This window comes from Cibotium barometz, chromosome 48 (assembly GCF_041138505.1).
Source record: "Cibotium barometz isolate CiBa-2024 chromosome 48, ASM4113850v1, whole genome shotgun sequence".
Lineage (NCBI taxonomy): Eukaryota > Viridiplantae > Streptophyta > Polypodiopsida > Cyatheales > Cibotiaceae > Cibotium > Cibotium barometz.
The window spans coordinates 5,929,081-5,956,063 of NC_141093.1; the positions used below are offsets into that span (position 1 = coordinate 5,929,081).

General features: G+C 46.3%; 1 protein-coding gene across 2 annotated transcripts; it reads right to left on the reverse strand.

Annotated features, from left to right (window-relative positions):
* Positions 1–284: 284 nt before the first annotated feature.
* LOC147610745 (pentatricopeptide repeat-containing protein At2g33680-like) lies at positions 285–24,808 on the reverse strand. Of its 2 annotated transcripts, none has more exons than XM_086785217.1 (4): positions 23,860–24,808; positions 23,700–23,779; positions 3,297–3,481; positions 285–3,213 (listed from the first exon to the last, which is right to left on the reverse strand). In XM_086785217.1, the coding sequence occupies exons 1-4, from the start codon at positions 23,999–24,001 to the stop codon at positions 927–929; spliced, it is 2,694 nt and encodes an 897-aa protein (XP_086641343.1). In that variant the 5' UTR covers positions 24,002–24,808; the 3' UTR covers positions 285–926. The 2 variants fall into 2 exon arrangements, with proteins under 2 accessions (XP_086641343.1, XP_086641342.1); XM_086785216.1 differs by having other exon boundaries at positions 285–3,216; positions 23,860–24,801.
* Between the last annotated feature and the right edge of the window lie 2,175 nt (positions 24,809–26,983).

Here is a 26,983-nt window from a genome sequence, read left to right on the forward strand (position 1 = left end):
TCTTCCAATGCCCAGTGTATTCACAAATGAGCTTGTGTACATCTCAAGTAAGAGCTTTGGGTGTTGTTGCCTTCATCACACCATAATTCATGCAGGCCAACCTTGTTATAGCTCTTGATCAATCAAATAGCAATTGCATGCATTTGAGGTTTGTGGTGGTTCACCAAATTCATTATCTTCCAAGTATGAAAATGAAACTAAGTTATTGTGCTTCCATCTTGGTCAAGTTCTATATTTCCTTCAGACAAGTCCTTCATGTAGGATTCAATGTAGGTGCACATTCATTTCTTTTTCAAAAATGCTCATGGCCAAGAATCTATTTGCATCAAAGAATATGAAAAAAGAAAGAGAGAAAAACACAAACACAAGGACACAATGGCACATTTTGTATGCCACAAAAAATGCAACAATGCCACTATGGGCATGATGACCTCCTTTTGTATTTGTCTTGCTACAGTCTCCTTACTCAGTGCAACACTTCCGATGTAGATTCTATTGCTACCATCTTATTGTTGGCACTGCTCAGTATTGCAGCTCCATATTTCAAACAAGCTGAAAACATTATGGAGACGCTAAGATGTGGGCACTTTCAAACTCTTGTAGAGGTTGTGGAATGCGCTGATAATAAATTGATGCAGCAGCTCTGCATTACTACCAAACCTCCTGTTGTATTTTTTTGGCTCTGGAAACATAATGATAAGAATATCACTTCTTCTTCTTCTTTTGTTGATTAGCACACAAAGATGTTTACCTCAAAGGTTAGTTTGTTGCCTATTGTAGCCTTTTAGCTGAGAAAACTGCAAGCCTTGTTCTTGGGGCGGTGACTTTGTGCATATGTGCTAACTGATCCCCAACTGCCCCCCGTGCTGCTGTTCAGCTTGCAGCCATTCAATCACTGGAAGAGTAAACCTTCATCTTGCTGCTATCTACCCCCAATATGACTGTTGGTACAGGGAAAGCCCTCGGGCTGAGGAGGAAAACATGTCACTGCACTTTGTCAAGGATAGACAAGACAAGTCCAAGCCAGGCATATAACCTTCCACTTTCATTTCCATACACAACCTGTTCAGCTTCACAAACATTTCATCCCTTCGAGGGTGGCTTTTTTCTGCCATAGTAAAATCATTCAGCCCACTATGGACCTGAACAGAAGCCTTGCCAGGTAACTTCCATGCATTCGCAAAGTTCCTCATTACTTCTACTTTGCCTGCATCCTCCCACATGCCTGCACGGTTGTAAATGTTTGACATGAGCATATAACCTGCCGAGTGTCTGCCATCTACTGAGACAACGAGATCAAAACATCGTCGTCCCAGCTCTACATTTTCATGTGTCCTGCAGTGGCTGAGCAAAGACCTCCATCCGACCATGTTGTGTGAGTAGGGCATAGCTCGAAGCAGATCTTCTGACTTCTTAAGGTGACCTGAGCGGCCAAAAAGATCTACCATGCAATTGTAGTGGTCAACAGTGGGCATGATGGCATGCTCCTCCATCAGCTGAAAAGTTTGGCAGCTTTTATCTACTAGGCCTAAGTGAGAGCAAGCAGAGAGAACAGATGCAAATGTCACATTATTCGGCTTTAAGCCTTGACATTGCATGTCATGGAAAAGTTGCAGCACCCCATCATGACCGGTTAGCTGAACGTAACCTTCAATAATGGCATTCCAAGTCACTGAATCACGCCTTGGCAGTTTGTCAAACACAGCACGTGCATCCGTAAGGCTCTTGCATTTAACATACACGTCAATAAGCGTGCTTCCGACAAAAAGGTCTGACTCACAACCATACTCTACTGCATGGTGATGCACCAGCTTTCCCTGCTTTAGGGCTGCTACAATAGAACATGCTTTTAAACCGCAAACAAAAGTGATAGGATTTGGTTGTAAGCCTTCTTGCTGCATTTGCTGAAGAACACTCAAGGCCTCATGACCATACCCTTGCTGAGCATAGCATGCAACCATTGCACTCCATGTTACCACATCTCTCTCCATCAGATTGTCAAACACTCTGCACGCATCCTCCAGGTTACCACAATCGGAGTGCATGTCCAAAAGAGCACTTCCAACCACAGCATCTAACTCAAAGCCATTTTCAGCAACGCAGTCACAAAGCTCTTTTACATGACTTAAGCCTGCTCCAGTCAACCGTGCCGACAAAATATTGACAAAAGTGACTTTGTCTGGCTTCAAGCCTGTGCCTTGCATGTGCTGAAAGAGCTCAAGAGCCTCCTCTACATGCCCATGGGTTGCATATCCTGCAATCATTGCGTTCCAGACCACTACTGTACGCCCATCAGACACTTCATCAAACACTTTGCATGCATCATCAAGCCTCCCACACTTTGAATAAATGTCAATAAGTGTGCTTCCAGCAAAAGAATCCAGCTCTTTAGCATTTTCAATGATATGTGCGTGAATCAGATCACCATAATCATCAGCTCCAATGCTAGCGCATGCTTTGAGGATGCATGCAAATGTGACATCATCTGGTTCAATGCCCTCTGCATGCATCCGCAGAACTAACTGGAGGGCCTCTTGACCATACCCCTGCTGTGTATAACCTGTGACCATTGCACTCCATGTCACCATATCTCGCCTTGGTAATTTATCAAACACCGTGTGTGCATCTCCTATGCATCCACACTTGGCATACATATGAACCAAAGCATTTCCCATGCAGACATCCTGCTTAAGACCACAGCTAATCATGTGCACATGGACCGCTTTACCTTGAGGTAGTGCTGCTACATTGGCACATGCTTTCAAAACAGCCACAAAAAGGTGTCCATCTGCTTGTAGATTTGACAGTTTCATCTGCTCATACAATACGATAGCTTGCTCCGCATGCCCAAGCTTTGCATTTGCAAGGACAATTGCACTCCATGCAAATACATTTGGTGCAGGCAGTTTCCTAAACACCTTATTAGCTTCCGACAGGCTTCCACATGCTGTGAACATTCCTATGAGCTGGCTTCCCAGAAAGGTGTTGGTCTCGAGTCCAGCTTTCATAATGAGCCCATACACTTCCCTGCCTGCTGGCATATTTTCCTTGTCAATAGACTCCTGCAGAAGGTAGAAGTAGATATTGTTTGAAAGACCGACTCCTTGCCGCTGCATATGGTCCGTAGTTGAGATAGCTTCATGAAGCCTACCCATTTCACATAATTTTCTCACACCTCCAAAGGAGCCGAAGGATGTTGCAACTTCAAAAGGCCTGCTGCAAAATTGAAACAAAATCAGTTAATGCCATCACCCTGGTAGTCCTTTGTTGAGAGGGGCAAGAGCATAGATAAGGACCTGGAAAAGGCCTTGGTTGAATTTGTGTGCTTGGCAGCAGAGTAGTTTGCTCGTACCATGGAGCTACTGCAGTGTTGTTCCAAAGCATCTAGATGTGTTTCTACCCAAAGGGGGTTCAACCAACTATCAACCCACAATGCCTCCTTCGTCGTAGAATGCACAAAGTCAGGGCATCTCTGCCTTCTCTGCCATCAGTACAGTCAGTCAGCAACAGCATAACAAGACATAAAGGTGTCCTTTCATAGGTTTTTTTTTATCATCTCTTCTAGAAAAGAAGTGTACTCATAAATTCCTTTTCTAGGACAGATCTACGTGACCTAAATCATGGAAAAAAAAACAAGTAAACAACAACATTCATGATGGTGAGGTCATCCCATAGAGGTATGTTCGGTATTTCGGGCATGACATGAATGGAACTTGCAATTTTGTGTCCTACACACAAGAAAATAAGTGCTTTTTTTTGTATCAAGATTGAATATTATATAAAGCATGGGGTGAATAGTACACGTGTAATAAAATATTTAGTCTACGATTTTAAATCAACCAGTGAGATATATTGGGATTTCTTTTTTGTGCTACATGTTCATATGATGGTCCAAATTCATAAGACACATTGGAACCATTCCTTTCAGCCTTGAACATGCCTGAAAGTATTGTTTAAATATTTAAATATGGCCAAAATAGTGCCTAATGCTTTAATTTTTTTAAGTAACGTATATTTTACCCAGCCATTCTAAAGAAAAATGCTTCAAAAAGGAGTTGGACATGATCGGATTTTCCCAAGACTACACATGATTTATAACCTCCAATACAAGCTATCTGCAGATGGATTAAGAAATCTAAGGCCTCCAAAATTCTTGAAAAACAATGGTCAATTGGCTAATTTGAACCTTGTGACTCCAGGCATCCCAAATAGCCTCAAAAATTGGACTGTATTTTACCTTCAAATTGTTAATGAATTTCAAACCCTAGAGCTGTAAAACTATGCTCCTAAAAATTTCCAAGCTTTTTCCAGCATGCTTTCATTATGTGAAAAAGAAAAAACAATACATGTTACAACACAAATGTGTCAAAAGAATTCCATTAAACTAGTGGAATTAAATTAAGCCAGTGGTTGCTCACTACAAATGCTATGGGCAAAAACTACCCAAACTTATTGAGGCTGATTGCACTGCCAGTCATTCCATGAGTAGAAAAGCGCAAGAGTTGCCAACTCTACGACCGTGACTAGGGTGGGTTCCGTAATCCCTTTACAAGCACATTTGAGCACCCATGAAAAGCTACATGACAAACGTGCAGCATGGAAAAGGGAGCCTATCGCAAACTGATTGGTGTAAGCTTGTAAGACATCTCAACGGGCTTGGATGTATTGGAAACCATGTATCAAGCTAAGAATGAGGCTAGAGTCTCATATCTCAAGCAGCACCTTGAGAATCTTGATATGAGTGAAGGTGACAACATGGCAGATCATCTCACAAGGATCCAAAATCTTCGAGAGCAATTTGTCTTCACTGCTAGAGACTTACTTGAATTTTCATACGTCTCTCACGGTTCACCCTATCCATGCAAGGCAACGTGGAACCACTTCACTTTGAAGAACTAGTGGGTTTGTTGTTACACGAAGAACAAGTCTTCCGTTATGCATGGCGGTGATCGAGCCTTTGCCACCAATGACAAAGGCAAGGGTAAGGGCAAGGCAAAGGGTGGCTACTACTAGTCTAGGGCTGATTTTAGACAGCCATCAAGCAAAGCAAAGAGCGATGGAGATCAGCCCAAGACGAAGGGCAAGTGTCATTATTGCAAAAAGCTAGGGCAAGAGACAGGCCAAGAAGAAGAAGAAAGAAAATGGACTCTCCTAATGCTCCTGCAGACAAAGATGATATTTCAGCTAACTTTGTGCAGGAATCCCCTCCACCATCTACTTTCTTTCTTACTGGGACCCTCTACCAAGGATGTCAAGACTTTCTTAAACCCTCCACCATCTACTTTATTTCTTGATGGGGACACTCTACCAGGGATCTCAAGACTTTCGATACTATGTGCAGAAACTTTCTATGGGCTAGAGACTCAAACAACTATAATATCCCCAAAGTGGCTTGGAGATATTGTACCCTCCCTAAGGAGGTTTAGGCTTTACATAAAATCATTGATTTGGCGGACAAACTCTCAACCAAATGGATTTTTAGAAGCCTCTACATCCCCAAAGGAGCTTGGAGATATTGTACCCACCCTAAGGATGAAGGAGGTTTACGCTTACATAACATCATTGATTTGGCAGACAAACTCTCAGCCAAATGGATTGTTAGAAGCCTCTACATCTTGGTTTGCAATTATTATGCATCACAAGAGCAATTGTCTCTCAATGTTAATGAGAAACAGATTATAGGGTATTTTGAAAGTGGAGGCTCCAGACATATCACCTCCACGAGGGATTTGTTTGATTCATTGAGGGCTGCCCCAAAAGGCAAGAAAGTCACATGTCCAAATAACTCTTCTTATCATGTCAAAGGCATTGGTGAGATCATACGCACAATTGTAGATGGTTCAGACCTATGCATTTCAGTTGTACTTTTATGTGCCAAGGATAAAGAAGAATTGGTTATCAATCTCCTCTTTTGCCAAAAGAGGTTATGTAGTTAACTTTGAGGATGACAGATGCAATGCATAATGAGTGATAGAGAAAAAGATTGTGACTTCTGAGACTTTATACCAAGGCCTGTATCACTTGGACTCATTTGAGAAGAGAGCACAAGATGCATGTTTGGCCACTACTTCTGCTTCTGCCATGCAAGAGGCAGAGTTATCGCATGCTAGATTTGTTCTCGCAGTTTGTTGTTGCTACAAAGGCATCAAGTGGTGTAGGATATGCCTCATGTGGAGCTGCCACTAAGACATGTAGGTGAAGAATGCGTTTCAAGCAAAATGTAGGATGGATCTGTAAGGGCTGTCTAGAAATTACAGCTCATACACAGTGATGTGTGTGGTCCCATGAGGACACCATCACTTAGGAAGCATCTTAATTTTGTGACCTTCATTGATGATTACTCCAAATTTGCTTGGGTGTACCCTTTAAAAGAAAAATCAGAGGTGTTTATGTGTTTTCAGCATTATGTAGCAAGAGCTGAAAATGCAGGTTGTAGAGTGCAGACCCTCCACTCAGATTGAGGGGGGGGAGGGGGGGGGGGGGGGGGGGGGTGAAGATACATGTCGGATGCATTCAAAGCATATTTGGCAAAGAAAGGCATTAAACATCAATGCACAATGCCATACACACCAAAGCAGAATGGTGTGGCAAAAAGAAAGAACGGGTCATTAATGGAGATGGCTAGATGTATGGTCAAAGGTGAGGGCTTGCCTCACAAGTTTTGGATGGAGGCTATTATTTGTGCAGCACATGTTTTGAATAGGTGCCCTGCCAAAGCTATAAGACCATTACTCCACTTAAGACCTAGTATGATAGAAACCTTAAGGTTGACCGTTGACTACCTCAGGTCTTTTGGTTACCTTGCATATACTCACGTGCCTCCACAGCTAAGAGACAAGATGGATGACAAGGCAATTAAATGCATATTTGTGGGTTACAACAGTCGCGGGGAGCCAGATCTGAGGCCTTAGAATTCAAATGAGCTCTGAATTCAGTAGAGTTTTCCAAAATGGCTCTATGTTTGAGGGACTACTCCCATTAGGCATAGATGTCAGAGCAAAATAGCCACTGGAAATGCCTAATGGACAGCATGTAAGTGCTGAAAATAAGCCCATTGCAGATCATGGCATAGAGGAAGTAGTTCATGAAGAGTGGACAGCTTTGGAAGTGTCACATGCACGACATGTGGACGTGCTTAATCCCTAGTTTAAGGTTGTGATTAGGCACCTTTTTGGTTCAGTAAACAGCCAAGATTAAAGGTAGGTATTTTATCCAAGGCAATCAGAAGAAGCTAGAGGACATATCTTGGCAATGTGGCATTTTACTGGTATTTTGGCATTTGTTTGTCCAAGAACCTAGCCGACAGCAATCCATCTGATGTAGGGGTATTTAGGAGCCTGTAAATATGCAAGTCCAATCCCTTTTGTATTTATATGATCCCAGGTTTGTAAAAAAGGTCATAGGCTTTAGGTGTTTCCTTTTGGAGGCCATGCACAAGAACTAGCCATGCACATTTGTAGTTACCCGCATGCACATTCCTAGACTTATGAATGCACATTTGCAAGACCAACAGGGACCTAGACATGCATGAACTCACATAGCCACATACTTTCCCACGTGGCAGCCTGTCAAAATTGCATATGCAGGTTCACAAGTCCAACATACACTTAACCATGCATGTTCACAAGAACTAGCCATGCACATTTGTAGTTCCCCACATACACATTCCTAGACTTATGAATGCACATTTGCAAGAACAATAGGGACCTAGACATGCATGTTCCCAACTCACCTAGCCACATACCTTCCCAAGTGGAAATGCATGTTCTCAACTTGTGAATGCATGCTCACAAGTCCAACAGAGACAAAACCTTAAAAAATCTAGCTAAGAATCTATCATTTCTAGGGCCACCACTAGACTTGTGTTAGTGAGGGTGTGCTTGAAGCTGATCAGCCTTTCATGTAGACAAGATCAAGAAGGATTTTTGTACTCAATCCCCCACTAAAAGAGAGCGGCCCCACTAGAGGATCTTTAGACTCAATACCCCATTAGAAGAGAGTGCCTCAAAATGACATAGAATTAAGAGCACTTCTCAAGAGGAATGATAATATGCTTCATGGTCCCTCGAGCTTAATAGGAGCTAAGTGACCAATGTGACTGAGTATTTGAGCAACAGCATGGCTAGGATCTATGTACATCTTGATACATATATACAGAAAACAAGATTCTGACATCTGGCCCTCCAAATACACCAACCAGTAATAGCGCCTATGATACTAAAGGTCTTTGAGCTATTCGATGATTCTTGAGAATGCTAAACATGACGAGGGATACCAAAAAAATGCAAAATGCACCCCAAGTAACCGATGTCTGGAGAAATCTGTCAGAGAAGCCGAGAAAAACTTGTCCACACCATCTGAGAGGACTGGCAGGACCAAAGACAATGATGAGGAGTCTCCAAGATCCCATATGAGCAAATTAAGCACGTGCCCGGAATGCCCATCTGCACTAGCCAATTGCCCACCGGTAGACCAACATGTGCCAGCATCCACATAAAGTAAGTCGTCTTGTGTGGTCTCCATGAATCCCAAAGCTGCCTCCAAAATCTCTCCAAGAACGCCGAAGAAATCCCCTCTGCATGCCGATGAGGGGCTCCAAAAGGAGGGTGTGTGGACTATCTGAGCAATCGACGCCCAATCTTGGCAGTGTACTGAAAGAAGGAAGCCATCTCTTGGCCTTGTCGTAATGGAGGCCAAAACCACTGACTTGGATCCCAATCTAAGTCTGCCAAAGGTCGGTTCTCCCACAACCAAAGCCTGTACTCACACACCTCATCAATCTCAGTCCGTTGAGCATGCACAGAAGTGAGACCTCCAATGCACTAGGCAAGATTAGGGCCGGATATGTCACTGAATGCAAACCTCCAAAAGCACACAGACGGTCAGGACCTCCATCCTACTGAGTCCAAGAGATGTAAGATCGCTCACCAATCATGTGCCCACAAGCATCTCTGATGTAGGGATGTAACATGCAGCGGAAGTCTTCGTATTGGAGGATCCTGTCACACAAATGCTCACACCTTTTTTTGTATCCTGAGTTTTGCGAGTTTAGCAATCCACTTTAATACTTCAAACTTATGAGAGAGATGAGAGAGAGAGATGAGAACTGTACACCGTATGGGGTCCCGAATTACTCACTGAAGGGCCCCCTATCCCGTTACCGAGATAGTATTTGCTTTATTATCTTTAAAGAGACTAACGGCGGTGTGACTAACGATAAGCCAAACGCAAGATCTCTGAAGACCAAGTGTTGGGCTGAACTGTACACTTCTGTAGAAACACCAAAGATGTCCAATCTCGAGCCTATGCACTCTTCCCAATGGAATGAGGGAGGGATGCAAAGCTAGGGCTAAGAGGGGGACTGTTTGGGACTGTTCTAGACGAATGAATGCTGAAAACTGCATGGATGCAGAAAACGCAAGATTTACTGATGGCTGAATGCTGTGAACTGATGGCCGAATGCTGAGCACTGATGCGTTTGCTGATGGAGGGCTGAATGCTCCTCTTGTTGAAGGATGATACGCTTCTCCAAAATGCATGGATCTGAGGTGGATGCAAGGCTGAATGGGATGCGCCTTAATGCTCCTTGGCTGAATTATGAGATGAATGAGAGAATGGGTCAAGCCGTCCTATTTATACTAGTAATGTTGCTAGTCGGTTGGCACTAGATGCTAGCCGACTGCTCTATAAACATTAAATGCTTAATGATGATGCATAAATGCTGAAAATGATGGGAAAAATACCAGAAAAATCCTAGATAAATCCTGGATGCTATCTGAGGTTCCTACAATGGTCTAGATGCTATGCATGAATGCTGTGCAATATGCAGGATGCTTTCTGATGCAAACCCTAAGGTTTCTACTGACTGTGTACACTTTGTGAGAAAAAAGCAGTTGCCAACTCCATTTTTGTGAAAGGGGCCATCAAACGCCTACCCATCTCCTCTGTGTGACCAGCCTGGGAGTGCAACTTTAGACTCTCTGTCTAGCGAATTCGACCTCTGGAGAATCTACCTCACTAGAGAACAAGGTAGAGTAGAACTCAATGGACACCTCCAAAACCTCATCTGGTGCTGTACGGACTGAGCCTTGGCAATCTCTCAAAGCCCTAAGTTGATGACGACAAGGCCGCAGCCCATGAATCCTGAAAAACTCTTTGTTCATTTGTTCCCCCTTGCGGACCTAGAATGAAGCAGAAGAGTTGACACTCGAACTCAGATCTGTTCTCAAGTATGGCACTCAAAGCTACTCTAGCACGGACCTCGTCATCCCTGAGAGAAGGAACACCAGGATATTTCTCCTGAAGTTGCTAGATAGAGGCTAGAGACCACCTAATAACTCTTTCCTCCTCCTGCATACTCCTTTTGCATGCCTCTGCCATCTCCCGACAAATCCGGCTCGACTCGACCAAGGTTTGGGCCACCCTCTCCACAACATCCTCTGTATCTGTCCAATCTCAATCCTATAGCAGTCTAATGGCCTCCTTGACCTCCCCACGTTGGAATAAACAATCAGGGATCCTACAAGGCCACCCCGGGGCCGACACAGAGGGAGGGTCAAGCAGTAAATGAACTGGCGCATAATCTGACATAGTGGTCCCGGCTTGAATGTCAATGGAGCCACCTCTGACAACAGCCCAATGATCTACATAGAATCTGTCCAATCTCTCTAGCCGCCTGCCGCCTAAAGCCCCAAGAGAAGGCTAGACTACCAGAAAGTCTGTGAAAGAAGGTCTCATGCCAACTATCCAAACAATGTGCCGAGAACATCAACCAATCCCAACCCTCCTGCTCACAGCCGCTGCAATCCCAACAAAAGAATTCATTGCCTGGCTCCTTCCATGCAGATACAGTCTTCCCGAGATTCAAGATTATTTCCAATAATCCAAGAATCCAAGGTAGGAAGGGACGCAACAATATCAGACCAAAACTGCCCTCTGGCTCTAACATCTGTAGGAGCATACACATTCAGAATCCCCAATCTGGTGTCTCCAATCTAGAGGGAATCCACATGGCTTTGCCAACAACCAAAGTACTATGGCCACACACACTGCTCAGCCATCTGTCACCAACAGAGATACATACTCCACTGCTCCTGCCCAAGGAAGGATCCCAAAATGTGTATCTGACCTGCAAGAATCTTTCCATATTGATTGATTTGGGAATCGAAAATGTGATGCTCCTACAGTAAAATAACATCCAACTGCCCCATAATCCTGGAATCTAACTCCTATCGCAGTTGAAGCTTGGACTGACAACCATTCCTAGCTACCCCACTATGAAGACCATTGATATTCCAGGAGACCAAGTGCAGACTCATGAGGAACCAAGTAAGGTGTGCTACCTGCAAGAGCGACGAGCGTAGGTGCGGGCAGCAAAGACAAAATGATGCGGCCATTTGGCCACAATATTTGTAGAAGAATCAGACTCCACATCCTCCGAGAAGGAGGACCATGGGAAAGGAGGGGCCTCAACCACCAAGCAGGAGTCTCATACGCAGCCGTCAACCAAGGCAAGAGAGCATGGGTGGTGATAGCAAAGTGTCTAACTGGAACAGCCGCACTCCATGACTGGGAGCAAGGAGGCAGGGCCGCACGACCCAAGTCTCACACACTCGGAGAATGACCGGTAGAAAAAGCGTCTGGCAGACCATCTCAAAGCAACAAGACCAAAATAATCAGGGGTAAGAGCCTCTGTCACTTGCTCTCCAAAAGGTCCCAACCACTCGCCAACCCTGCGGGTTAACTGCATCTTGACATACTGTAGGGCGAGGTCTGGTGTCCAATGAACAATATCAACTCTGGGAGAGAAAAAAACAGAGCACAGGGAAACCAGACCTAGCTATGAGTGATAGAGCCGTGCCCACTTTTCTGATGACAAAAACAACCACCTCTAGCAGGGCAGGCCAGTCAGAATCTGAGTCCACTGTAGCCTCCTTATCAAAACTCCAAGGGCCACAATGAAAGAACTGCTCCCTAGCTCTCATTCTTGTTGCTCCGGACCAGAGAGATGTTGCGGCAGTGCCCAAGGTCTTGCCTCTTCATACCTATGAGGATGAACACTGAATGGGGAGGGGGGGAGGCTGCATGTCTGTCCCTGAAGGTATCATGTGGCTGGAGGGAGCAACATTATCAAGTTCAGCCAACATAGCCTCGCACACGACTACAATCTTCATCGGCTCTGCAATAGGCTCAGAAGAACTAGAAAGTGGAGGGCTACTACTAACAGAAGCTTGTCTCTGTTGCCATCGCTTCTCCTGCCGCTTGGCCTTCTTTCTTCTTTGACGAGCCTTCCTAACAATGTCTAGCTGTTCTATCTGCGCTGGCTAGCTGATCTCCTGGGAGCACATTAGACTCTCAACCGGGGCCCTCCTGAGGACTCAAAGCAACGAGAGAGATAGCCTGGTCCTGCGAGGGCACCTGCGAGGCAATCGAAGGAGTGACAGGGAGTTGCCACGATGTGCTTCTGGTGAGCTTTCAGGGTGGCAGTTGTTGATCCCTTACAGCTTCCACAAGTAGTCGAGGACAGCCTGTAGCAGCACATGATGGTGGTGACTGGGCAGAGTGGCCAGTGCTTGCGGTGTCATCAGCATGGTCATTTGGCGAAGGAGTGCCCCCGTTTTCCTCGACCACCAGTCCAGACCCTCAGCTTCACAGTCAGTCCCTGCCTCAGCAAGTTGGAGATCCAGAGGAGGGTGGCTGGCAACCAGGTGATAGGCGGATACAGAGAGTCCAGACTTACCAGCTAGCAGCCCCTTCCCAGCGTAGGCGGCAGATGATAGACCCTCAATCCCAAGGCAGTGGCAGATGCCTACCCCTCAGGCTTGAGTGCAGCAGATAGTTGCTCCCCCCTCCACTGTAGAAGCAAAGGATGTGGTAAAGGAGCATCAAAGGAAGCAGCAATCCGCCTCACAACAGGCGAAAGCTCCGGAGAAAGACCAGGGAATTGAAGGGTAGCAAGGATCTTAAGGTACTGGTCAAAGTCGGCTGGCGAAAAGCCCTGGTACTAGTGAACAAGGCATATCAACCTATCAGAAACCACCAATGGAAGCAACTGAGAAGACGAGTCACATCCTCTGCATCAGGAAGGTGAAGCATGAAGATCCCACAACCTAAGAGAAGAACCTCGACAATCCGGCCAGCGGTGATGGCAAGAGAAGCCTGCAACCAAGTCCAAATCTCTGAGCGGGATGGAGAAAGGGCAATTATACGACCATAAACTACAGACCGCGAAGGTGTGTCAATGCAGCAGTAAACTATTGTGCTCTCCTCCTCTAAAAGAATGACCTGGATGGTAGAGGGAGAAGGGGTATCTGAAGTGGGGCCCGGTTCCAGACCAGTGGTGGTCGCCATGTCCCAGACTCCCAGAAAAAGGGGCAACAGGAATGCACAACCACAAAGGCGGGCAGCACGAGGGAGAGCTGCACGCCGACAGAAGCGAAGCAAGACCCAGCACACGTTCCCACACCTAAGAATAGGTACGCTACCAAAGTATACACGGAGGGAGGTTCCAAAGATTGGCTCAGAGCAGAGGGTGACAACACAGCTGAAACCATAACAGTGCCGCTGAAACCCTAAACACACAATAGAAACCCTTAAAAACAGGCGAAATCCTAAAAGATCAGAAGAGGGAAACCCTAAACAGAAGGGAGAAGCCCTAATTTCAGGAAAAAAACCCTAAAAACGCAGACAAACCCTAAAAACAGGAAAAACCCTAAAAACGCAGACAGAACCAGCTGCTCTGGTCTGACGGGCAAGGGCAGAGAATACGGCGATGGCGACCAATGGCAGGGCTGGGCGGCGAGGGCAGAGAAGGGCGATGCAGATGTGAAGATCCCCCTCACGATTTATTATACACAATGAGAATTGATTGTTATCTCCTATGCGTCAGTCACAAGAAGAGCCCAACTGATGGCAGCCAGGTGTGGTTGTGCTAGGGATATATGGAAGCGGCTGGCTGCAAGTGCTGCAGGGACTGTTGGATGTGTGGCTGCAAGGGGTATCTAGGCCAGCCAAGGTGGCTAAGCTTGGAAAGGCACACCAAGCTGGGCGGTGCTTTTGCCCGCAGTATGGAGGTGCAACAACATCTAGGCGGCCTGTAATGGCAAGCGCCAGTAGGACTGGCCAGCAGGACAGAAGCATGTGCGCCGACTGGCCAGTAGGCTGATCACCAGGCAAGCAGGCATAGCACAGGGCGGCTGATTACACAGGAGATGGCAGATTTGGCGCATATAAAACGGGGGAAATGGGGAGATTTGGCACAGGTAAAAGCAAGGAGCTGGGCATATAGGAAAAAGCAGGGGCAAGCAAGTTTAGTGATGTGGAGACTGGTTTTTAACAAAAAAAGCACGTTGGCTTTTTCTTGTTCTAAAAGTAGGGTTTTTTTTTAGGGGCTTTTATTTTACGCAGTAACTTTTACAGAAAAGCACAAAATTAAAGCATGCTTTTTATAAATGCTCCGTACAGTATAAATTCAGCCCAGCCCATCTCATACATGCTTGACATGCGCCATCACTACGCCCCAATCTCCAACGGCTGAATACCTTGCTGCACCCCTCTCATCCATCCTTGTATCCTCTTGAACCTTTCACTTCCTTACCATGGAGAACCAAACAGCCACTACCATTACCGGAAGCCCGCAAGCTAATGGTCAAGGTAATGATCCCACATAGATTCCTTTCACGGTCAGGAACCACGTTTGGATGGAGTAAAGTCTTAATACTTTGCAAGCTACCATCACTACCGTGACCAGTAGTCTCACCGCACTTGAAACAATGTTACAGGCTTTGAGTAGGCTCGTTGGCCCTCAAAACCAATTACAGTTTCAGGCTGTGCCTTTTTCTGGAGAGAAAAAGGAGTGTGAGGACGCTATAGTCAAGAACTGGTTGGACCAGTGGGGACGACTTACTTCAACTCGATTGGTGCAGCCAATGATTGAAGGAATCTCAAGTCTAGATGTTCCTTTAAAAAAAGCGTATATCTCGAGGCGTGATTTTCAGCCCAAGTACATGGCGTAGCAAGGGTTTGTGGATACTTTTTTGCCATGATAGACCCGATAGCGGCCTACTGGAAACTACAAGATTTGAGAATGTTGGGGAAAAACATTCGAATGATATACCTAGATGAATCCAGGAATATGCCCAAATTCACCTTATAAGAAAGTGCAATTTATAACCTCATGGTAGTCATCCACAAGAAGACAATAATCTGGCACAATGTAAAGTGAAACCTTTCCACACCATGGCAATGTTTATGCATGGGTTAGATCCAGATTACAAGTTGGAGGTTTCTAGAAATGGATTATGGAACCAACAGTAGATGCTATTAAATTTGCCCAAAACTATGTTAATATCCATGGTCCCAAGTGCACTCCACAAAAACCCCAGCATGGATTTGGTAATAAAAAACGATCCCATGTTGACACTAAAAGCTCATCCGAACCCCAACAATCAACCGATCAACCTCAACAAAGTACAAGAAGGCTCAACAAGAACGCAAGGCAGCCCAAAAGACAAACGGGAGCATGCTTCAAGTGCAACCAACTGGGGCATATGGCCAAGGTATGTCCAAACAAGAAGAACAAGAGCAACCTTTATTCACGAAATCTCAGGTAATCCTCGTATCTCTACTATTGATATTCACCAAGTGGAGATGTAATATGCGGAAGCTTCGGAGAAGGATCGGTACTTCAAAACTCAGAAATCAGCACTCTTTTCGCGACGGGACTAACACACAAACTGAAAGGAGATGTGCAGAAAATAGAGAGAGAAGGGGGAGATGGAGAGGACACAGTATTGGGTCCCAATTACCCTCTGTAGGGCCCCCACCACGGATGGTGTATTTGCTTTATTAGAATGATGTAAATCTGAAAAACAAATACAGAAAACTTGACCTTTTCTTGGCTGGGAAATCCCTGCCCTTGACCTTCAGAAGTCCACCCCTTTGCTTGGCAATCCCCTTGGCTTGACTGGCCCTTGATTGGCTTGAGCACTTGGTGAAAACTGAGATGCCTTCATTGTTTCTTGGCTGGAGTATTTATACTCCCCTTAGCATCCAGTCGGCCAGCTTTATAAAAGCCTCACGACTAGGTCTTTAGCAATAATATGCTTTCACACTATGCAACCTGCTGGCCACTCTGCGCATGCCTGCTGGGACAGTGCCAGGCTGCTGGGCAGCCCTGTGCATGGGTGTAGGACTGCCCCCCACACCTGGCCGACCTGCTAGGTAGGGCTTTTAGCCCTGTCAGCTGCCTGTCCAGAAGCCCTAGGGCTGGCCCCGACAGCCCTTCCAGCCCATGCCATGGCTGGTGGGCATAGCCTGGGCCCTCCTGGCCCCTTGGGGGTGGTTCTACATCTCCCCCATGCCCACACTAAGAGTGCAAATCTTCACACTGGGGGAGCCCTATGGGCTGGCCCCATCTCTACATGCAAACCTACATGCCCACAGAGGTCTGGCATCCGGTTGCAAACTAGATACACAGAACATCTGACATCATTCCAGAGGGAGACTCACAGCACGGACTGGCATTGTTTCATGTGCAGAGGACAGTGCACACCTGACCTTGGACTCATGTGCAGGACAATGCACACCTGACCTCAGACGACTGAGATGGATCCCTGGCTGACTCGTCCCGGACTGGGCTCACATGGGACCAGTTCACCATCCCTGGTCCTGCACCTTCTGTACAGAAATGTCTACGTGGCATCCAAGTGCGGGATACACGTGACATCCCTTCTGCTTAACTTGACGGAAGCTGCATAGCCTCCAAATAATCCGTCAATAATGCCGGATAGTCTTCGAAAAATTCTTTGTCGAGCCATACCGCTTCATGAGTTCCTCGGTCCTGAAACTTCGTGAGGAACTGTCGTAGTCTTTGACCTAAGCCATGCTTGAAACGGTGCAGAAGGATTTGTTCTGGAACCATTACTTCTGCTTCATCAACAATGTCTGGTTCCGCTTCGTCTTTGACCTCTGAAGGGGGTGGACCTGCATATGGCTTTAACCAACTGACATGAAATACATCGTGCATAGTCCAACTCGGAGGTAGCTTTAACTGCATAGACACCTCATTAATCTTTTTCCGGATGGAAAATGGTCCGAAGCTCCTGAAAGACAACTTTGGGCATCGCTTGCCCACCTGCTTCAATCTTTGCTTCATAATCCGAAGATACACCCAATCCCCTTCCGAAAACTTCATGTCCCTTCGGTCTTTATTGGCCTGTCGAGTGTAGGCCTCTTGCGCTTTAGCCAATCTGTCTTTAACGGACTCTAGGATCTCCTGGTAAGACTCCGTCACTCTGTTCGCCTCCGGTACTGAAGACGAAGTCTTGGTTAACAACGACTGGAAAGGCCTTCCAAACGCTGCCTCATATGGAGTCCTGCCAATAGCTGAAGAAAAAGAGTCATTCAAAACAGCTTGAACTAAAGGCAAAAACGATTCCCACTTACCTTGCTGATCGTGGACATAACACTTCAACACATCAAAGACCAACTGGTTGTATATCTCTGTCTGGCCATCTGTCTATGGGTGGAATGCACTGGAAAAATTCAACTTAGTACCAAAATTATCAAACAATGCCCTCCAAAAATGACTGACAAGTTTCTGCGATTCAAACCACTAGACTTGACCTTGTTGGTACAGGACTAGAAGACATGAAGCACACGTACGCGGATTCCGAGGAATTCGGTACACAGTGGGAACAGGCATTGGATGCCACAGGACCATGCCATTTTCTGATACGCGATGGTTGGCTTTTCTACAAAGGCCGACTATGTGTCATGAAATCATTCCGGGCAGCTCTTCTCCATGATGCCCATGACGCCATTACAGGTGGTCATAGGGGCATGAATTCGACTCTGGAGAAATTAGAACGGCAATACTATTGGCCAAAGATGAGGCGTGATGTGTTTACATATGTACAACGCTGCGACATTTGTCAAAAGGTGAAAGCTCCTCGTGGAAAGAAGATAGGATTGTTATAGCCTTTGCCAATTCCTGAGGGTCCTTTCCAGGACATTTCGATGGACTTTGTCACAAATCTGTCTCCCAGTCCGAGTAAGCGTAATACACAGTGTTTAACTATTGTTGATAGGTTCAGCAAATTTGTTATGCTTATTCCTTGCAGGGCCAATGTGACCGCCGAGGATGTTGCCCAGCTATTCATTCGGCATTGGTACCCGATTGGCGGGATTCCTAGAACCATAGTGTCAGACCGAGATGCCAAGTTTACTTCCTGCTCAAAGCATCGGCCACTGGATTGGCCTTTCCTGGAAGGTACTCAATCATACCACCGAACTGCTGGAATATCTGACTCCAGCGGTGTTGTTGATCACTCCACTGTGCACTTGGCATCGTCTGAATCCAGCGCAATGCCTGATGGTCAGTGCGAACCTCGAAGTCACGGCCATACAGGAAATGTTTCCAATGTTTCAAGGCCTGTATAACTGCTAGGAGTTCACGATCATAGACCAAGTAGTTCTTTTCGGCGGGCAGTAACTTACGAGACATGTAAGCTACCGGATGAACATTTTGTTGCAATACACCTCCAATTGCGATGTTACTCGCATCGATGATCACTTGAAATGGTTCGTTCCACGAGGCAAGGGCTAAACAAGGCGCTTCTGATAAAGCCACCTTGAGGTTCTGGAATGCCTCCAATGCTCCTGGAGTCATTCAAATCTTTTGCCTTCTTGTTTTCACTCCCTTTAGCAGATCGGTGAGGTCTGCCGAGAGATCAGAAAACTTGTCAATGTGGGTGGAATATGCCTGGCATATACCCACAAATGATCTAATGTCATAAGCGGTATGAGGTTCTTCCCAGTTAACAATCTCGGCCACTTTAGCCGGATCAAGTCGAATGCCTTCAGCACTAATTATATATCCCAAGTAATGTACCTGGAACAGATAAAATCCTGACTTCTTTTCATTGACATAGAGCTCGTTGCTTTCCAGCAACTTAAGGACTTTCTCCACATCAATGTCATGCTGCTCAACTGTAGCTGAAAATATGAGTATGTCGTCCAGAAATATGAACACACACTCTCCAATCAACTCCCGGAAAATACGCATCATCATGCGATTAAATGTAGCTGGGGCGTTCGTCAATCCAAATGGCATAACCACAAATTCATAGTGGGCCCGTTTTGTACGGAAGGTTGCTGTCTTGGGGATGTCCCCCTCTACAATCCGTACCTGGTGGTACCCACTCTTTAAATCCAATTTAGAGAACACCTTAGCTCCATTCAGCCTCACGAGAATATAGTCAATTCGAGGCATCGAGAATCTGCTCTTGATAGTCAGCTTGTTGAGTGCACGATAATCGACACACAACCGAGAAGACCCATCTTTCTTCTTGACAAACAAGATCGGTGCTGCAAATGGCGACACGCTGGGGCGGATGAAGCCAGCTTGCAACAATTCTTGGAGTTGGCGGTCCAACTCCGATTCCATTGCCTTAGAAAGGCGATACGGAAACTTGCTCAGGGGTTCCGAGCCTGGGAGGAGGTCAATCTTGTGATCCTCCGGTCTGGACGGGGGGAGCTGAGGAGGGAGACTGTCCCGAAGAAAAATCTTCTGGAACTTTTCATGGAGAACCGAGTACTTCTCGGAAGCACTGGCCACCGTCTGGGCTGTCTGGATGTAAATCATCGCACACTGTGCGCCTTTCCTGACTGCTCGCTTAGCCTGCAAGTGGTTTATGAGCGGAAAGTTTGGAATACCTGGCTCACACTTAATGGTCACCGGGGTGTTTGACACATTCCGATCGATCTGGAACGTGTGCTTGTCCCACTTGACATCAAGAAGAAACTTGTGAAACCACTAGATACCCAAAATTATGTCTGCTCCTACAAGAGGGGCAACCATAAAGTCACGCACAAACTCTATGCCCTGAATTACTAACTTAGCACCTAGAGCTTCATACTTGACGCTCGTTGTCATACCTGTGCTAAAACCCTCAACCTGTTTGTCCACCGGAGTCAGCTCGAAACGGGCACGCCTAGCGGCCTGTTCCGTGACCACATCCTCCGTGCTGCCGCTGTCAAACAAGACAACGACTCTCTGGCCACCTATGTAGCCAAAGGACTTGAGCAATTCATTGCGCTCATACTCCTGGTCATGGGCGCCCTTCTGCTTATCTTCGAGCTCCCGGCTAATAATTGCTCCAACTGAAGCACCGGGGGTTGAAGAACTAGGGGTAGCCGCTGGGGTCTGTGTGGGAGCTGTGCTCACCATGGAAGCTGTGGAGGCGGCGGCGGCCTTTGGAGGCTTCTTCGGACAATCCCGAGAAGTGTGTCCTTTTGTGTGACAAAAGAAACATCTACCCTCCTTCTTGTACTGAGAAAGCTCCTTAGCACTCAACTTGCCACCTGTCTTGCCTGCCTCCGCTTTTTGGTCTGGAGTAAGCTTAGACGCATTGTTCGAGTTCTTGGAGCAAGGCTCTGTCCTGGGGAAGACCCCGTCTGGTTCTGGCTTTTGCCCCCCGAGGCGTTAGCCTTGGGAGAAGCCGGCTGGGAAGTCTTGGGCTTGCCACCATTGTGTTTCATTTCTGCACTCTGCGCAAGCCAGAGTGCGTCCTCAAAGGTGGCTGGCCAAAACATACGCACCTCCCATTGGATTTGCGTGTCCAGGCCATACAAAAACTGCCCTTTCTTGTCCGAATCAGATAAGCCTAATTGCAGACACAAGGTCGAAATTTTATTGGCAAACTGAAGGACTGGTTGCGAGTTCTGACGCGCTCCCCTGAACTCGTCTTCGAGTCGCTCAAGGTAGTGGGGCGGTAAAAACCGCTGCTTAAGGTCGCGGACGAACTCGTCCCACACATAAGCTGCCATACCTGCTCTGGTGTGGGCATGAGCCCACTGAGTCCACCAAGGAATGGCCTCACCTTCCAAGTACCAACTAGCTAAGATCACTTTGTCAGTATCTGTTTTCCTAACTGCGGCAAAGTAAGCTTCAAATTGATGTAACCATGAATAAAGAGTAGTGGGATCGAGTTTACCATTATATTTACTGAAATTCATTTTCTCGGGAAAATGATTCGAGGGCGCCGCCGGTGTCAATCTGGCGTCCAAAGCTCTGAGGTAACGCTCGTGTTCCACTCGTCGCATGGCATCGTCTTCTCGTTGTCGAATCTCCAATGCACGCATCTGCATCTCAAGCAAGGAGCTTGGCTGCGGCTGTGACCCCGCGAGAGGGTCCCTGTGTGACGAGGATCTGGTATCTGGGATACGGAAGGAGAGGGAGGAGGAGATGGAAAACGCGACGCTGGAGAGCGAGAACGCTCCTCCAGAGCCAAAATCCGCGCCTTCTGCTCATCCAACTTGGTTGTCTGGTCTGCGATTGCTCGCATCATCTGCTGCTGGAACATGTCTGTGACACTCAAGCCGGGTGCCCTAGCTGGGCTGCCTGGTGCACTCTGGTCCCATGGTTCTGGTTCTCTCTCGTCGCCGAAACTCGCCATAGCGGGAAAATGCAATTCCTTTCCGGAACGCAATCTGACCATCCACTATCTGTGTGGGAGACTTCCGGAGACTTCCGGAGGCTAAAAACCAACCGTCCTTCGAGGGACAGGAGTCACTCCGAAAGGGGTAGTCCACTGGCGTCTAAAAACCAACCACACGAGCGAAAAAATTTTCTGGTTTTCTTTGCTGAATCTTTGTCCTTGAAGTAGGCTCTGATACCACTGTAATATGCGGAAGCTTCGGAGAAGGATCGGTACTTCAAAACTCAGAAATCAGCACTCTTTTCGCGACGGAACTAACGCACAAACTGAAAGGAGATGTGCAGAAAATAGAGAGAGAAGGGGGAGATGGAGAGGACACAGTATTGGGTCCCAATTACCCTCTGTAGGGCCCCCACCACGGATGGTGTATTTGCTTTATTATACAGAAAACTTGACCTTTTCTTGGCTGGGAAATCCCTGCCCTTGACCTTCAAAAGTCCACCCCTTTGCTTGGCAATCCCCTTGGCTTGACTGGCCCTTGATTGGCTTGAGCACTTGGTGAAAACTGAGATGCCTTCATTGTTTCTTGGCTAGAGTATTTATACTCCCCTTAGCATCCAGTCGGCCAGCTTTATAAAAGCCTCACGACTAGGTCTTTAGCAATAATATGCTTTCACACTATGCAACCTGCTGGCCACTCTGCGCATGCCTGTTGGGACAGTGCCAGGCTCCTGGGCAGCCCTGTGCATGGGTGTGGGACTGCCCCCCACACCTGGCCGACCTGCTGGGTAGGGCTTTTAGCCCTGTCGGCTGCCTGTCCAGAAGCCCTAGGGCTGGCCGACAGCCCTTCCAGCCCATGCCATGGCTGGTGGGCACAGCCTGGGCCCTCCTGGCCCCTTGGGGGTGGTTCTACATCTCCCCCATGCCCACACTAAGAGTGCAAATCTTCGCACTGGGGTAGCCCTATGGGCTGGCCCCATCTCTACATGCAAACCTACATGCCCACAGAGGTCTGGCATCCGGTTGCAAACTAGATACACAGAACATCTGACATCATTGCAAAGGGAGACTCACAGCGCGGACTGGCACTGTTTCATGTGCAGGACAGTGCACACCTGACCTTGGACTCATGTGCAGGACAATGCACACCTGACCTCGGACGATTGAGATGGATCCCTGGCTGACTCGTCCCGGACTGGGCTCACATGGGACCAGTTCACCATCCCAGGTCCTGCACCTTCTGTACAGAAATGTCTACGTGGCATCCAAGTGCGGGATGCACGTGACAGGAGCACAGTTTGTGCCGAGGAAGCTCTTTGGGTACTTTGGCCTTGGCCAGCATGATCTCCTCAGGATGGAGGGTTTGATCAACGGCAGAAAGGTATCTGTAATTTTTGATGATGGCATCAGTCATAAATGTGAGTGCTCGCTCGGTGCAAAAATTGTGGCTCTTGCCAACAGTGGCAACTGACCACAGGTACCAAGTGAGCTTCGCACCGAGCATGGCGTGGGAGATTTGAGACAAGACGGTTCCGAACCTTGAGTTGCGTATGGGCGACTATCCCGAAAATCTTGACTTCCACCTCATGACCCTAGATCGGGTTGATGTAAATTTTGGGAATATCTTGGTTCAAGGATAAGAAACCCCACCCCCCTTGGCGGGGCCACCTTGCAAATAAATATATGAAAACCATATCATTACTTTTGTATATAATGATTACCCCATTGTAATTAAGGATCCCCATTTTGTACCTCCTCAAAGGAAGAATATTCCTATTGAATCAGCTACTGATATGAATGAACAGTCAACATCTTCTCAGTATGTTGTGTATATGCATCATTTAAGTCTGTTTAAGTGCAATATATCTTTACTGATATGAATATTCCTATTGAATCAGCTACTGATATGAATGAACAGTCAACATCTTCTCAGTATGTTGTGTATATGCGTCGTTTAAGTCTGTTTAAGTGCAATATATCTTTACAAGATTCTCGATTCACGGGGGTGAGCTCTTTTAATTGTAGCACGTTTGTTACATCAACAATACCAATCAATAGCAAAAGCATCATGGCAATTGTAAAGTGGTTGGACAAACACTTCATAACCAACCTAGGAATCCGATTAACTGGCTGCTAATAAAAGGACCAACTCTTTTGTCAAACAAAGAAACCACAATCACGCACCTTATTGAGACTATTGTCCCACCAACAAAAGGCCTTGCTTTCTTTCTTCAAACAGATAGACCTAACATCACTCACCTTGTTGAATCTCCTGTCCCACCAACACGAGGGCTCTGCAAAAAACTTGCGCCATAAAAGCTCTGTAGCCCTAGCTTTGTCTACACATAACAAAAACATGAAGTAAGTTACCCGGCTGGGGGCGGAGTATAAGAAAGATTGCTTTGAGTGAATAGTGAACCTTCTCTTTTGCTGGTTTTGCCACAAAGCTGCCTCACTCCCCAATGGGTAGGTTTCCATTGGCTTATGGGGATGAAGGGGAGGCTATTGCAATGGACAGGCAATGGCATGGTTCGGAAACTGTACACCCACGATCTCCTCATGGATGCCGATGGTTATGGTGATGGTGATGGTGATGCCACCACCCCATGGACGTTGATGTTGAATTTGATGGTGATGGGGGTAGAGACTCCCATCCCTACCTCACCTGAGCTGAATTGACGTGAGCTGAGAGGTACTCTGAAAACCTTTGCTTGCCCGCCCTTATACAAAGCATAACGTGTGCCCCGGCCTTCGGCTGAATACCGTCCGGCGCCCGCTCTCTTTCTTCCAGCTTGCAGATCCCTAGCACCGGAGCTCGCAGCTTCTCGTTTCACGCCACCCGTGGGCACCTTTGCCACGGTTTTTTTCCCTCCTATAGTTAGCAACCAGGCGGTAACAATTAAGACATAATAGTCCGGATGCCTTGGGAAGCTTATTATAGGGATTTGAACTAAGGGCCTCCCCCTTCACCTGTCGCTACGCACACCGATTGGCACAAAGTCGCGGTTCTTCTGCTCCAAGTCAGCTCTACTTTGACATGCACTCTATAAAACTCTAGCCCATCCGCCTGTGTGCGGAACTCTAACAGCCAGACAGCGCATCCTCGCCCAGCCTCAACTTTGGCCAACTCTGAAGTAGCTGCATCCTGAGCAAACTGCCCCTACGAGGGAGTGAGACCATCATTTGTGGACTACGTGTTTTGCTTGGGTGGTCGTTCTCCCGTTGTCGTAAACCCACCTCATGAAACATCCCATTGCCGTAAACCCTGCCTTATTACCTCGTGAGACACCCCATGGTGGACTTGGAAGAGGAAGAGAAGTAACAACTATAAGAAGGTTGTAAGACTACCCTCCCATTTGGTAGTCACAACACCCAACTATCTATTACGGATAGTTGAAGAAATAGGTAGGGGGTTGCTAGTAAAGAGAATGTGGGGGGAGGGAGAGCTTCAAGTTCCTTTAGTTGAAGAAATAGGTAGGGGGTTGCTAGTAAAGAGAATGTGGGGGGGAGGGAGAGCTTCAAGTTCCTTGCAAGCATGCGCGCACACACACACTAGAGAGAGCAAGACACAAGAGAGAGATGGATGGTTGGATTTTTTTCTATCTTTTTCTCTTCTCTACAACCATAAAACTAAAGAGATAAGAGTGCAAACTATAAAAGACCAAGACATAAGAGAGAAATAGATAGCTAAATTGTCTTCTATCTTCTTCTCTTCTCTACAACCATAAAACTAAAGAGATAAGAGTACATACTATAAGGGAAAGTACTCTCTTACTATAATATACAATGGTCGGTCCATAGTGTGAACCCAACTATATGAGTTGATGCTATAACTATGCCATAACTCTAGTACTTCAAAGTGGCTTGTCACATAGCATGTCATCACTAGCGGCATATTAACCATAATTTTACCAATCGTGCCAGTGGCATAAGCTATCTCCCATGCGGGTCATCAATGTTCACAGCACTAGTTAAGCTCAAAATCCCAACACTGCCCCTCGAGCTCAACTCCACACATTGCACTCCAAGTAAGCTCCTGAACCTATCGAAGCTCCCAACAAAGAAGAGTACAAGATTCGTCCATCGACATCGCCACTTGATGAATGCTGTAAACTCGCATCATCTTTTGAGGAAAATATATTAGAATTGCCCCAACTAGATGATTCATCTACCACCATCTCGGTTGCTTCTTCGTAAGCTTTGAGCTGGCATAGCAATTCAGAGAAGGTCCGATGAACTAGCATCTCTATCCAAGGTGAGAAATGATTTGGTACTCGTGATTTTTGTAGACACAAAGTATAGAATGTTCACATCTAAGGCCTCGACCTTTGACATATTATGTGCATTTTTTATGCAATTGGGAGACCATGATACCACTATGTGCCAATACCCGTGGAGCCACAATAATAATCATAATTTTCATAACTACCGCATGTGGCATTCAGCACCCCCTATTCATGGGAATGTTCAAGGAACTCATGTATCGAATGTGCAAAACTAATCTAAGGGAGTGTATAGGATACTATACGTATTTATACCACCACCAATACTGCCACCACAACCACCTACACCTAAACTAATGCCAGTCAATCAGCATGTGGTTATTAAGGATTCACTAGATGATATAGACTACTCTAGAGAACTGATGATGAATGTTGATTACCCTTATGAATGCTCTAGAGATCACTCTTGAATATTACATCATACAAGGAGGAACACCAGTGCATGTGCCATGACATAATGGAAGAGAAGGGACATCAATGCTACGGGAAGAGAATCCCATTACAATACTACCATTGCCAAGGTCCTCATCATGTGGCTGAATGCTCCCACAAGTTGGCGTCAATGACAACTTGCACAAAATGCTATGAATTCTAGTGAAAGTTGTGTAAAATGTGGAATAGATCACCTCTTTAAGGATTGTCCGTATAGAGGAGTATAAGGATTGCTTTGCTTGGACCTATAAGGATATGAATGGTGTGCCGCCAAAGGTTTTCCATCGCACAATTCTAATCATTGAGGGATCAAGGCCTATGAAGCAACGACCTTATAGAGATTAATGTGTATTGGAATACTTGCAAAAGTGGTTGGAAATCTTTATAGATGAGCACTCACAAAGCATTTAGAATGCCCAAGAAAGATAGTTTAAAGTTTATGATTATATCGCTATCTTTGAATCCTTTGAAATATCAATTTTGTTGAAATATATGATGTACAAGTGATGAAGGGTGACAGAAAGAGATCATGTAGGTGTGAACACACCCCAAATAAAGTGGGCATGTGGGTGGAAAAGGGATTTAGGGTTGGCCCAACCCTAGCCCTTGGTGAAACTCTATATAAAGGGCAGGAGGCTTCACTTTTTGTCACACAAGTAACACAACACTTGAGGGTGAAGGTTAAGCCAACTTTGGAGTGGCTAAAATAGAAGGTAATATAGAAGCTTTCTATACATCTTGTGTTCTTGCTATCTCTCATATATGTTGCTCTATCTTGCCATCAACTATTGCTTCCATTGTGCATACTCCCCATTATTTTGACATGGT

Bases quoted from the DNA above. Each gene is read 5' to 3' on its own strand.
- LOC147610745 (XM_086785216.1), bottom strand. From the start codon at position 24,001: ATGAGGAGATCGTGGGTGTACAGTTTCCGAACCATGCCATTGCCTGTC. The intron at 23,780-23,859 runs GTTCACTATTCA...TGTTATGTGTAG, and splicing joins CAAAACCAGCAAAAGAGAAG to ACAAAGCTAGGGCTACAGAG. The intron at 3,482-23,699 runs GTGAGTGATGTT...TACTGATGGCAG, and splicing joins GGGACAGGAGATTCAACAAG to AGAAGGCAGAGATGCCCTGA.